This window comes from Pteronotus mesoamericanus, unplaced genomic scaffold (genome assembly GCF_021234165.1).
Source record: "Pteronotus mesoamericanus isolate MK-2021 breed Mesoamerican mustached bat unplaced genomic scaffold, CSHL_Meso_final contig_311, whole genome shotgun sequence".
NCBI lineage: Eukaryota > Metazoa > Chordata > Mammalia > Chiroptera > Mormoopidae > Pteronotus > Pteronotus mesoamericanus.
Window position 1 is genome coordinate 1,321,952 of NW_026555132.1, and position 14,655 is coordinate 1,336,606.

At 38.8% G+C, this 14,655-nt stretch overlaps 1 protein-coding gene across 3 annotated transcripts in view; it reads left to right on the forward strand.

Moving 5' to 3' along the window:
• Positions 1-13,011, forward strand: part of TMEM87B (transmembrane protein 87B) — a 51,951-nt gene extending 38,940 nt beyond the window's left edge. For all 3 annotated transcript variants that reach the window (XM_054575559.1, XM_054575558.1, XM_054575560.1), the window contains 2 exons: positions 7,419-7,449; positions 9,666-13,011. In XM_054575559.1, coding sequence (XP_054431534.1) covers positions 7,419-7,449; positions 9,666-9,725 — 91 coding nt within the window. In that variant the 3' untranslated portion in view covers positions 9,726-13,011. The remainder of the gene's footprint in view (positions 1-7,418; positions 7,450-9,665) is intronic.
• The last annotated feature ends 1,644 nt before the right edge of the window (positions 13,012-14,655 follow it).

Consider the following 14,655-nt stretch of genomic DNA (forward strand, 5'->3'; position numbering starts at 1 on the left):
ACAAATGTGAGCTTAGGAAAAATAGAATGCAGAAGAAGACCCTCTGGGAACTTTGAACTGTTCAGGGTCTTCTTTATCAGTGTTCTGTTTAACACTAGAATTCCAGAGATAGCCAGATATGATAATGTTTTTATGTACTGTTCCTTCCTTTCACTGCTCCCATTTGCTTCCTATTTATACAGTTGCTGTTAGTATGATACTCTGATTGCCTGAGGAGTTCCTTTTATGGTAGTGCAGGTATGCTGGCAGTGATTTCCCAGTTCTTCCTAGTCTGAAAAAACATCTCTGTTTTAGTTTTTTTGAAAGGTCTTTCTGCTGGGTATAGAATTCTTAGTTTTTTCTGTTAACACTTCAAAAATTGTTACTTGATGTCTCCAGCTTTCATAGCTTCAGAAAGAAGTCTGGTTTAGTTTTTTTTTCTTCCTCCATATATTACCTGGATTTTATTTGTGGGGTTTTTGTTTTGTTGTCTTAGGTTTTTTGGCTGCCTTTAGGATTTTCTCCCTTTTCTTTGGTTTTCATCACTGTAAATATGGTGATTCTCAACGTCGTGTGGACATATATTTTCATTTCTTTTGGGTATATACCTAGAAATGGAATTGCTAGATCATGTGGTAAGTGTATGTTTAACATTTTGGGGAAGTGCCAGGCTTTTTTCTAAGCAGCTGAACCATTTTTACTCCTATAGTAACATAACGAGGCTTTTAGTTCCTCCGCATCCCTGCCAACACTTGTTATTGCTCACCTTTTTGGTTTTAGCTCTTAATGGTTATGATGTGGTATCTTGTGCTTTTTAAACTGAAATTTGCATTGTCCTGTTGAGGGACTAGTGTCACTTAACTAAACTGTAGTAACCGAAATTCACACACATCAGATTTATACAAAGTGGGGACTGCATATATATTATGAAACTAACAATACACTATTGTATTTTTTTTATAGAAAAGGAGAATAGATGTGTATATATTCTTTTATATTTAGCCATGCATTTACCAGTATTTCTTTGCTTCTTATCTGAGTTTATCACCATCTCCTGTAGGTCTTTAGTATTTCTTACAGTATTGCTCTGCTATCAACAAATTTTCTTAGTTTTATTTATATGAAAATATATTTGTTTGCCCTCTTTACTTGAAGGATAGTTTTGCTGGATATAAAAATCTTGGTTGACTTTTTTTGAGCACTTGCAGCTTGTCCTTCCAGTACCTTCTCTTTCTGCAGTCTTGTAAAGAAGTCAGTCTTGTTGTATTCTTGTTCTCTGGAATGTAATGTGTTGTTTATTTTACTGCGCTTCAGATTCTTTTTTTTTTTTAGTATCTGGTTTTGCACAGTGTCTGTATGGTATGCTTCGATGCGGTTTTCTTTTTGCATATTCTCCATGGAATCTGTTCAGCTACTTTGATCAGTATCCCCACTCCCCTTGGTCATTTTTCAATGCTTTCGACTACTTATTTTTAATAATTTTGTCCATTTTATATACATTTTTGTGGGAGGAATCATCCCATCTTTTCTCTGCACCTTTACCTGCTATCTTCCATTGTCACCAGTTTCTCTGTGATCATTTTTACTTCTTTTTTTACATCATTTTCATTCTCTTAGTTGTTTCCTTACCACATGTTAAATTTTTATTTATATTTATTCTCTCTTAGGAACCTTGCTATTTTTCCTTCATTATAGAGATGATTTTGTCTATTTCTTTAATTATTTTTAAGAGTTTGAGTGATTCTTCGATTTTCTTCCTCTTTTGTTTTTATCCATTTTTGTTCTTGGTTTTTAAACTTCTTATTGTAGAAGTTTAAATTGAATTATTGTGTTTTAAAAATTAAATTTATTATTGTTTTTAATATCACCAAATGTTCTTTTTACCTTGTTTAATTTGGAGAGTTGTATTATAGCTATAGCTATGTCCTGCTGTAAAGTGTTTTGATTTTTCTTTTTGTTTTTTTCTTTTTGCACCATGATATAGAATTGGCTTTATTTGTTTTTCCAATTTCTAGGCATTTTGTGGTGAGAGTACCTAATTTGAGTGCTTTCTTCCATCAATTTACATGGATTATAATTTCATTTATGGATAATGTGGGTGGGATGGGAGGTTTGGAGAGGAGGTTGGTGTTGTCTTATTTTTCTTTTATTTCTATAGGGTCTTTAATTTTGCTTTCTTCCTTCCTTCTTTTTATTTGTTGTGCTGTCATGTCTCTGAGGAACACCACTCCTCTATGTGTTTGACTCTCCCCTGAAACCAGAACCATGACTGTTCAATCTACCACATTTGTTTTTTTTTGTTTTTTTAAATTATATTTTATTGACTGTGCTGTTACAGGTGTCCCGATTTTCCCCCTTTGCCCCCGACCCAGCACGCCACACTCCCTCAGCCACTCCCCACACCATTGTTCATATCCTTTGGTCATTCATTTAAGTTCTTTGGCTACTGTTTCCTATAATGTACTTTATATCCCTGTGGCTATTCTGTGACTACCAATTTGCACTTCTTATCCCCTCACCTATTCACCCATTCTCCCAAACACCCCTCCCATCTGGCAACCATCAAAATGCACTCCGTATCCATGTTTCTGTCTGTCTTGTTTGCTCAGTTTGTTTTTTACATTCAGTTGTTGATATGTATGTGTTTATTGCCAGTATATTGTTCATTGTTTTGGTCATCTTCTTTTTCCTAAATAAGTCCCTGTAACATTTCATGTAACAATGGTTTGGTGATGATGAATTCCTTTAATTTTTTATTGTCTGGGAAGCCCCTTATCTGCCCTTTGATTCTAAATGATAGCTTTGCTGGGTAAAGCAATCTTGGCTGAAGGTCCCTTCCTTTCATGACTTTGAATATTTCTTGCCAGTCCTAGCCTGCAAAGACTTTTGAGAAATCAGCTGACAGTCTTATGGGAACTCCCCTGTAGGTAACTAACTTCTTTTCTCTTGCTGCTTTAAGATTCTCTATCTTTAACTTTTGGCATTTTAATTATGATGTGTCTTGGTTTGAGCCTGTTTGCATCTATCTTGTTTGGGACTTTCTGCACTTCCTGGACTTACATGTCTGTTTCCTTCACCAAATTAGGGAAGTTTTCTTTCATTATTATTTCAAATATATTTCCAATTTCTTGCTCTTCTCGTCTCCTTCTGGCACACCTATGATATGAATGTTAGACCTCTTGAAGTTGTCCCAGAGGCTGCTTACACTATCCTCATTTCTTTGGATTCTTTTTTCTTCTTGTTCTGATTGGTTGTTTTTTGCTTCCGTATGTTCCAAGTCATTGATTTGATTCTTGGCTTCATCCACTCCTCTGTTGTTTCTCTGTAAATTGTTCTTTATTTCAGTTAGTATATCCTTTGTTTCTGACTGGATCTTTTTATGCTGTTGAGATCCTCACTAAGTTCCTTGAGTAGCCTTATAACCAGTGTTTTGAACTCCGCATCTAATAGATTGCATATCTCCCTTTTGTTTGGTCGTTTTTCTGGTATTTTGATCTGTTCTTTCATTTGGGCCATGTTTCTTTGTCTGCTCATTTTGGCAGCCTCCCTGTGCTTGTTTCTGTATATTAGGTAGTGTTGCTATGACTCCCTGTCTCGATAGCATGGCCCATGTACTAGGTGTCCCATAGGGTCCAGTGGCACAGGTTCTCCTATCATCCAAGCAAGGAACTTGACATGCACACTTTATGCGGGCTTAGTGCACCCTTCTCTTGTAGTTGACCTTGATTGCTGTTGGCAGATCAATGGGAGGGATTTACCCAGGCCAGTCAGCTGCAAGGACTGGCTATGACCACTGACCACCAGCCTCCACCCTCTGTGGAGGATCAGCTGTGCAGGGGCAGGGCGGTGGTGCTCCAGTGTGGCTTGTAGCTGTCCACTGGGCACGCAGGCTCTGGGGTTTCTTGGGTGGTACAGGCCACGGTCAGCCACTGCCTGTGTGCCGCCCAGGGCCACCCATCACAAGCTACAAAGCAGTCTGCAGATGGCTGCTACTGGTCCTGGCTTTGGAGGTTCCTGGGCGATGCCAAACTGTGATCCAGAGCTCGCTGCTGCTAGTGCCAGGTTTGAGGCTGCCTAGTCAGAGGTATGGCTGCTGGGGGCTCACTGAGGCTGGTTGTTGCTTGTTTGAGTAAATTTAGGAAGTTGTGAAGCCTGAGTGGAGACCAGCCATTCATATGGAAAAGGCACTGTTAAGAGCTTGTGTGGTTCATAAGTTGGGTGAGATGGAGCCTCAGGGATTCTCAAGGGCAGAACAAACCATGTGAGCCAGCTTAATGGATTTTCAGATACGGCCCCTGTATACCAGCTCTTAGCCTCCAAAGGGGTACATGGAAGGCTCAGAAAAGGAGCGGTGGCCTCTGCCTGCCTTTCTTTCTGGGAGAAAGCTGTCTGCCTGCTCTCTCCTTGATGCCAGAAACGTCATTTCCTCCCTGTATGCCACTGGTGCGTTTCAAGCTGCTACCCCCATGTGGAGCTATAGGGAGTAGTCTAAGTAGGTCCATAGGCGGGTGCTTAAAATGGCTCTGTTTGGGACTCCAGTAGTTCCTTTCACTGACTCAAACCCTGCTGGGGGCTTATCTTCCCAGTACTGGAACCCTGGGCAGGGGTCCTGGTATAGAACTGGGACCCTCACTCTGGAGATACCCCTCCCAAATTTTTATCCACCACATGTGAGTGCGAGACCAGGCCGTTCAGCATCTCTGCTTCTTTGTGTCTCCTACCAGTCTGGATGGATGTGGTTTCTTTAGTTCTGTAGTTGTTGGACCTCATTCAGCTCTATTTCTGATGGTTCTGAGTGATGGTTGTTGTGTAGTTTAGTTGTAATTTTGATGTGATTGTGCAAGGAGGTGAGCCATGTTTACCTGTGCCACCTTCTTGACTTGAGGTCTGGATGCCTGTCCAAGCCACTACATTTGATTCTGCTCGCTTTAAGTCCCTTCCCTGTAGCAAGTCACCAACCTTTACTCAGGGTGTTGATGCTTTGATTTTTTTGCAGAGGATAGTTTTGTCTTTGTTTTGGCTATGTCCTCCCTCCCCTCTACTAACAATCCCTCAAACTTCTCTTTTCCCACTGTGGGCTCATGAGCTTGCAGTGACAGCAAGGAATCTATTGGAAGTGGCATTTATTTCTCTGCTTACATATAATTTCAGGTTTGTGGTGTTCTTTTGGAAATGCCGAAGACCACAGGTTGTGTGTAGTTTTCTTGAGCAAGGGTGTGCAGAGAGATTCAGATTAGGTGACAACCATTATCTTCCAGGTTTGGCAACTCATTACTAAGTACTTTTGAAGGAAGTTATTTCAGCAGAACCCCCACTTCTTGGTGGAAAGCAGTGGGGCTCCTGGCAATTTTCCTTATGTTTTAGGAAGTCATCACTCTGTTCTTCTGCCTGTAAATAGAAATATGTGTTTGATTATAAAAATTCCTTTGGAGTAGAAAAGACTGAAAGATCTCATATATTCTCATGAACGATTTATGTGAAATGAGTAGAGCTGTATAATCCAAATTAGTTTCCAGCATTTTAGATTCTTGGAAATCTGTATTGTTCACTTCTGAAAACTAACACAAGAAATTTAGCACAATGCTCCCCAAAATTAGTGTACATTTCACATAGCATGTGTGGAAGTTATACTTCATACACAGAGAAACCCTTTTTTATACATTTGTAAAAATGAAACAAGCCCTGACTGGTATGGCTCAGTGGACTGAGCGCCAGCCTGCAAACCAAAGGGTCGCCAGTTTAATTCCCAGTTGGGGCACATGCCTGGATTGTGGGCCAGGTCCCAAGTAGGGGGCGTGTAAGAGGCAATGACACATTGATGTTTCTCTCCCTCTCTTTTTCCCTACCTCCCCTGTACTCTCTAAAAATACATAAAATCTTAAAAATTACATTTGTAAATCATGGAACAGTTGAAACATGATGAATAGCCATATAAACTGGTGCATCATGAGATATTTCATACATAGTCATATTCGTTAAGGCTTTTCCTTATCTCTAATTAGTCTCAAAGGTCAGCTTAGCATCATTCACCTTCCTTTCACTGTGCTGGATACAGCTTAATAAGTTTTGAAGTAGTTACCTACCTAGCAGACCCATTTTTGAGGTAGCTAGCATTTATTTGTGAACAAGGTGCTATGGGCCCAATGACTGTCCTCAGCCCCTTGGGTTCTGGTTCATGTTCCTCCTGAAGCTGTCTTCTCCCCTGGATTTTCCTTAGTATGTTGTTCCATACAAGCTCCTTTCTCACGTCAGTTTGTTTCCCAGTTTCTTTCTTCCGCCGTCACCAGGAACTGCACTGTAGGTAGCATCCATCCTTGGTCTTATGTGTGGATGGGACTTTCAGGTTGTGACCTGGCACAGAAATGCCCTTCAGGTGCTCCCCCAAAGCTCTCTCACATATCGAGGCTGCACTTGTCTTTTTATCATATTATTTTTCCCAAGCAAAACTATTACATAATTTTTTCCCTCTTCACTGCACTCTGTTGGTTTACTCCCAGTCAGTGATGATAAAGACATGAAAATTAAATACCTGATTCCATAAATATTTTACCACCTTTTATGTTTGCTAAAATATGTGTATATTTTAATAAAAATTGTGTACATATAAAAAATGTACATGATAATTTGATATTTATGTACCTAATGAAATGATGACTATAGACTAGCTTATTCATTCCTAAGTTCTCACAAAAGCACGTGGATTTTCAAATTAGATAGCACATCACCACTCAGATACTTGTCCATTTAGTCAAAGTAAAAACTAGCAGGGCTTAGAAAATATGTGGTTGGAGTCAGTTGTATTTGGAATCATTTGTTTGTATGGCTTAATCATTGATATTCCTCCAACACATTATCCTCTAGCATTGCTGGTCTTGCTTTGTTTCTGTGTTTGTTGTTTCCATTTTGAAGTTATGATTATTTTCATATTTCAGTTTTTTACTAAAGTTTTGGGGGGTATAACATACATCCTTGAAAATGTACATATTCTAATTAAGTGTATATAGTTCAGTATATTTTTATTATGAGTACACTCATGTAACCAGCACCCAGATCAAAAAGTAGAATATCGTGCCCTCTAAGAACCACCTTGTTTTCCTCCCAATTTGTGACCTCACTTTCTCAAAGGTGCTACTCTCCTTACATCTGTCCCTATAGACTACTTGTCTCAGTTTTTAAATTTTTGCTACTCAATAGGTCATACCTTTTGGGGGGCTGTATAGTATATTTCATTGTAGGAATATACTAGTTTACCCATTTGGGGGTTATTAGAAACAACACTGCTACAAAAATTCCCCGTGGCTGTTGGTGAGCCCAGGTGTCCATCTCTGCGGCTGTGCCTGTCTGGGAGACGAATGGTGGGGCATAGGATGTGTATATTCAGCTTTAGTAGATTCACCAGCCTTTTAATAACTTTGTCAAATTTTTTCATTTTATTTCAGAGCTCTTCCAGTGCTAGTAGATTCAGATGAGGTAAAATATATTTTCATTAACTTTCTTGGGGCTATTATTTTCATAAAGTAGAAGTGCATTTCAAAAATTCTTAAAGTTCCTTTTTAAAACAATTGCAGATTGAGCAGGCTGAAAGGCACTGTGCTTATTTATGGGTAAATTTTAAAGGAACTGGATCTTCATGTAAAACAGGAGCAAGATAAACGCTTGTTGGTATATTGGATTGGCCAAAAATTCCATGTGGTTCTTTTTCCGTTAAATAAAAGACATGTTTTTTCATTTTTATCAGTAACTTTATTGATTTGGTATTTTAAGCATGTTGGCTATCTCCCACATACTCAGTGTGGTGTAATGTTGATTGTCCTCAATTCTTGATTTGATCGTTATCAACTTCTCTGGTCTACCTAACTGTAAAGCATTATCCAGTGAGAAATCTGCAGCATGAAACTTCGCAAACCGCTTTTGACATGTTTGATCAGTCACAGCACCTTCTCCATACACTGCTCAAATCTTCTTTTAGCATTTCAGTTGCATTTTTATTTTTCTTGAAATAATAAAGCATAACATGCCTAAAATGTTGCATATTTTCTTCCATTTTCAGTAAAAATGGCTACACAAAAATTTATCAATTTTGATCAAAAAATTTTTTAAATGCCGATATGACAGCTGTGACAATACAATCTAACAAAATTGTTTTGAATGACATTAAGGACAACTAAACACTACTAGAGCCATCTTATGGAAAAAAACAAACTTTTTGGCCAACCTGATAAGAGAGAAGAACAATTTTATGAGATTTTGAGTCTTTGATTTTATAACATCTTATATATAGGCAGAGTTTAGAAGATGGCTCTTTTTCTAAATTAATCTTATACTTGGAGATATTTTGCTGGGTTGTTAGAGTTTCTAACTGATTTTCATTTACTAAGGACATTTGAGTATAGGATGCAGATTTAGGAAGGTTTTGAGGTGGGATTAGTTATGGATCATCTGGACATTGGAAAGTGGCCCAAGACAGGCGGGAGTCGAAGCACATGAATTAATTAAAGGAGGGGTGCAGGGATATTAGCTTATGTGAGGAAGAGCTGAGGGCAGTCAGTGGTGCTGAGGAGCAGCGTGTGAGGAGGGAAGCTGCAGTCCGTTCCCTGGGAGGCAAGGGCAGTGACTTCGGCATCAGCCTGGTGAATGACTGTCATTGGGTGGAGAGTTTTGAGAGGCTGCAGCGTACATCTACCTCGATGCAGAACAGTCAGACTGCAGGGTTTATAACCATGAAATCACCCTTAAAAATGCATTTATAGCATTCATTAGATAAATCATTGATTTATAATTTACAAGTTCATTAATTGGTAAAGGGAGGCCAATCCCTAAATGAGCTCCTGTTCCTACCTCTCCCTGGTAACTCTGAGCTCAAGATGTGTTCTAGCTAATGGGATGTTAATGTTTCCTGAACTTCTCCGCAGGTAATTGACTATATGGAGGGGTGGAACCCAAACAACCTGGAGTTTATTTATTAAAAATTGTGTATTTATTCTTACATATTTAAAATTTCAGTTTCCTTCAAAGTACTCTCCATTTGATGCAATACACCTATTGAAATGTTTTCTACTGTTCAAAACAGTTTTTGAACTCATTGATTTTGATGCTGTTTAGTGCTTCTGCCTTTTTGTTTCACCTCTTCCACACTGGCAAAACATTTCCTTTTGAGGACTTTCTTCATCTGGGGAAACAAAAAAAAGTCACTCTTGGGAAGATCAGGTGACTAAAGAGGACGGGGCCTGGGGATCATGCCATTATTGGTCAAAAACTGCTGAATGCCCAGCGCGGTGTGGGCAGGTGCGCTCATAAATCCCCCATCATGAAATGGGCAAATGCATTGAAGAGTCCTCAGAAAACATTCACTGAAGCCAAATGCAGCCTCTCCCAACAATGCCAGCTGGTACACTGATATACAGATGGGTTCCTAAAACACTCAACTAGTGGGGGAAGTCGTTACGACAAGGGGCCCACCCTCCAGAAGATAATTCCGGTTTTTTGGGGTCCCCCTTCATACACATTCAGAAGTATGTGTCATATGGTTTTATCTTCTGTATCTAATACTTCTTTGTATGTTGTGACCTATTCTTGGGTCCCCCCAATAATCATGACTTTTGAAAGATTAGAGAATTTTGTTAGGTTCTGGGAGAAGCATCCACATTTCGATGATATTTTTATTTTATTTTATTTTATTTTTTTAGGAAATCATGACCAGATCTGAAATGGCAGAAAAAATGTTCTCTTCGGAAAAGATAATGTGATTGGAACCATATACATGAAACATAGTTAAGAGTGAAGGACTCCCCGGACTCACAGAGGTCATGCAACAAGTTTTTATTGCATTATCTTGAAATCAGTGTATTAAGAATTCAGGTGGTGTATGGGCTCTATACCCTTTTTAAGCAGCTCTTGAATGTCAGTTTAATGTCCTTTAAATTGCCTGGATTTAGAAATAATCTGAGAAAAGTATTATGATCAAATATATGCCCAGATGCCCTGAGCTGATGCGTGGCAGCTGTGTGGATTGGATAACGTAAACACTGCTACTGTTCTTTCACTGACCTCGGAGGTAGATAAAGCGTGGTCAGACACTGTCTCCATCTCTTGGGTTTATAGTCACTGGCTGCAATGATAATTTCCTTTGACTTTTATACTGAAGTGATTTGGTAATGAGTAACACTGGTTTACATTGGAACATAGGATATTTACACGGCTGCATGTGTGAGAGTGCACACGTTTGCACCAAGACCTGTTTGTCATTACCATGGTGTGTATCACATCATGGACATCTTCACTCTTTGAGCTCAGTGGACACAAGTACATGGAGAGAGAGGTCTTGAGGGTCACTTCTGAAGATTTGCTCTGCCACTGTCCCCTCACTCAGGCTGTTTGTGCATGTGCTGCTGCAGAACGTGCCCGGGACAGGTGGTGGACACCTGGCTACGAGGCTCCCCAGAGCACTTCCTCCCGGGTTGCCATGCAGGAAACTAGGGCCTTATCTCTTACGCAGTCTTGGAATATTTGATTTCATAATAGAACGTATGTTTAACTGTACATCACGGTTAATTTTGTAATTAATCTCTTAACCTTTAACTGTGTTATATACATTATTTTGTTACAATGTGTAATTCTAAATTTTTTGTTTTAATTATTTATGATGCAGAACATTCTAAACTTGAAAGGCAATTGAAAGTAGTGTGATGGAAATGTGACTGTTTGCTGCTTTCATGACCAAAGATTCGGAGCTAGTAGACATTTAGAGTAGGAATTAAAGTTAGAATCGTGTGTGTCTTTCTTTGAAGGAGTTCTAACCTTGTAAATTAAGAATGACTCCAGGGAATTATGATTGAGAAGCATTAAAGTCTTCACCAGTATAAAAACCTAACTATAACTTTGTTTTTCATCGTGAAGCCACAAAAGATTTTTTTCAAAATTTTTTCTTTGGAATTTATTTCTCATTTACCTATTTCACAAGGGATAGTAAAAAAAAATTATTTCCAATAGTAATGTTACTTGAAAGATAACTTTCTAATTTATTTTCAATAGTGATTATTAAACAGTGTTCTACTGAACAGGACGTGCTGGTCAGGATGCCTCCACTTTGGGTGTCCTTCCTAGAAGAAGAGTGTCCTGTTTCACGGTGTGGGTTCCAGTCCTTTCTCACTGTCCCGCTCTCCAGGGCTCCCACCCTGTACATTTCCCAGCATTCATGTCCTTTCTGGTTTTGGTGTATTTCACCCTCAGCCCAAGTTGTTTCAGACCAGGAGGTGACCACTGCCCTCTCATTCCTAAAATTTTTATCTAATATCACTGTCTGGATTTCGAGGCAGATTCACTCCAACTCCTGTGGCTGTTGCTGAATTTCGAATGTAGAATCCTGGGTGTCCAGCCAGTAGGAGCTGCTGGCTAGTGAGGTAAGAGGGGACTGATGGTCAGGGTGAGACAGGAAACTGCCTTTGACGTAATAACCTCAGTAGTGTTTATAAAAACACTGCTTTCTGCAGCTGGAAAAATTAATGCTGGAACCTGGAAGGCTTAGCTGCAGGCTAAAATGCTGTCTTCCCTCATCATCCAGAGAAAGTCGGGTTCCCTCCTGATGGCCTGTCAAAAATGCTTTTTTCAAAGGGCCTGCACTGTGTCTGTCATTGTCAGTGATCACTGTATCTTCTGCTAACTCTGTGACCTGAATCAAGGATTCTTGTGCAGGGTCTTCTGAGCAGCCTCATATGAACAGGAGCGGGGCGCCCTAGGGCTGATTGTTCATAGAAAGGGCACAGGAGAAGTAACACCCGAGGCCACCGGGAGCTCTCATCCTGCTTCTGCATGAAGGCTCCAGAAACTGCCCCTCAAGGTCAGATTAGTTTATTCTTAAGATGCCATCAAGATGGGTCTTCCAATATATTAAGGAAGGGATCTGAGAATAACAGTCCAGTTTTATGTTTTTCTAGGCAAAAGGCTTAGAAAAGCAGCTTGTAATTCATGTTAGATTTATATGATGTGTGAAATTTGCTTAAAAGGGAATTTTCATTATTTGAGTTAGATTAGTATTAGTATCTGCTTTAAAGGATAGCTAAGTTTATTTATTTCAATAGTAAGAAAAAATAGATGAATGTGTGAATTTTTGAGGTTGAGAGATGCGGTTTCCATACTTTTTCTGTAAGGAAAATAATTTTTTTAATCTTTCCTATCCTGTAGACAATACCAGCTTTACCCCTGTAATATGGTACATTATGTTTGCACTACTAGAACATCAAGGCTGAAAGTATAAAAATGTATATAAAAGGTTGAGTTTTATATCCTTTTTTAAAAAGGGGCTTGAGTCTATTGCACCAAACTACCCAAAACTGGTTTTATGTTGAGGTGTTATGCTAGATTTATAAGTCACTGGTTTTGGTACTTGTATCTTTGTATGATCTACAGCATGCAATAAGCAGTACAAAACACCTGGTCTTATACTGGTAATTAAAGTTCTAAACATATCAAATGTATAAGTGACAAACAAGACTTTTAAGGAAGTGTAGTACATTATATAATACGGGAGCCCACTATGCACTCCAAAACTACTTTAGAAATAGGAAAACATGTATTTGGGGAGAAAGTTTAGGGACTTAAGTTATATTTTTCTATTTAAAAAGTTAAATTATTGTATGAGGAAGAAGTTGCTTTTGATGTAGGATAAAACTATTGCAAAGATTTTTGTTTGGAAAATTGATGTATTTTGTGCCTTAATAATTGTTCTGACTTTTAATAAATTACTTTCTGAAGTTTTGGATTGTTGATTCTTGATAATATCTGTTAGTGCTAGATTGTGTACATCTACAGAAAATGTAGACTCCAATTGATGGCAGGACATAAAATTTTTAAGAGGAGATACAACTAATTAGCAAACATGTAGAAGTGTTAACTTCAATGGTGATCAAAGAAATAAAAAATAAAATGTAGGGGAAATTTTAAAAAATCAAATTGACTTAAATGTTTACTATTATATATTTGTAAAATCCCTTTGCTTTCAAAGTCTGATGAAATGAGCATGCATGCTAATGATGGTAATGTATTTGAGTCAGTCTTTGTGAAAGTTCAACAATGTGTTTATTTATAACCTGTGAATAATGCCGATTCTGATGATGTTCTTTAAAATGATTCAAAATACAGAATAAGTCTTCTGCACAAAAATGTTCATTATAGCATTATTTAGAGACAAAATTAGAAACAAACCAAATGGCAACAATAGAGTAGAAAATAACCTATAGTTTAACCAGCTACTTTATGAAATACTGCAACTGTTAAATTATTATGAAGAATGTATAATACACAGAAAAATACTTATTGTAAGAAATACAATACAAAGTCACATATGTGAACTGTTATCCTTGTAAATAGGAAAGATTCAGTGGAAATGCCTCATAGTGGCACCTGTGGTTAGTGTTTCAGTTCAGCTCGGTTGTGGTCACCTCATGGTAGTTAAGAGAGCAAAAGGCATTTCTTAATTATGTAGCATTTCTAGTGTGGGTGCAGGGGTGGGCAGGGCAATCCTTCCCGCTCCCAGGCTCTCAGGGGACCCATGGTTTATTTCTGTCCTGGGCCACCATCTCCAGGGCCTGTCATCTGCATCCGTCCAGCAGAAGGGGACAGTTCCTCCATCACTGGGCTATGTGACATCAGAAACTCTAGAAACAGGTGTCTCAGATCACAGCTTAATCCATTAATAAATAAAATCCATCCTGTCCCAAGTGCATGGACATGCTGCCGGCCTTGGGGGTGGCCAAGGCAGGAATTCCCAGAGGCAAAGCAGGGTCTGTTGGAATAATAACGGTAATTTGGGAGTGTGGGAGTGCTTAGGGCCAAGCTCTCTTAAGTGATGTTGTCTCATAGTCCTGCCAGGGTAGGTCACCCAGTGATTTTATAGATACGATAACACAGGTTCAATAACTTGCCCAAAATCACCCTCCTGGCAAGTGACAGGCTGGTGTCATACTGCTGTGCAGCATCCTTGAGTTGTCAAAACCCTGGGAGGGGTAAAGTTTCATTTAACAAATGTGTGTTTGCTTGTTAGAGAATTAGGTAAGATAATGTATCTCAAGTGCCGGGTACACGGGCCTCCAAGAGACAGTCAAGGTCATTATGAAAAATGCAGCCGACATGGTCAGACTCGGCTGCGGCAGATGCCTCCACGTAAAATGCACACGCACTCTAAGGTTTGTTTACACGTGTTCTGTGCCCCTTAAGTGATGCTGAATTTACACTCTAATTTCTACTAACATAAGATGATAAGGTTCTCAATTCAGGTGTAAAGATCAATAGTGTTTCCTTAAAACCATTTTGGGAAGGTAATAAGAAAGTTTACATACAGGAAAGATTTCAGAAGCTCCCCAGCAGATGGTGCCAAAGTGACGTTTCTGAAGAGATCTAACTCAAAACTTTGGTCTCTAATTCTTGCAATAATAAAAAAAAAACCCAAAAAACAACGAACTTATAAATTTACATTTACTTACTAAAATGTCATTAAACAAATTTAGAGTTAAAATAAAAAATCCAAAATGTACACACGAAATACCACCAACCTGGTAAAACATTTATTGTTTTGGTATATTTCCAGTCTCCCTCAGAATTCGAACTTGAAAGCCAGAAGGGGCCTGTGAGATCTTCTCGTAGAGGAGATGATAAAGCACAAAGCTCCTTTGGCCCTGGGTC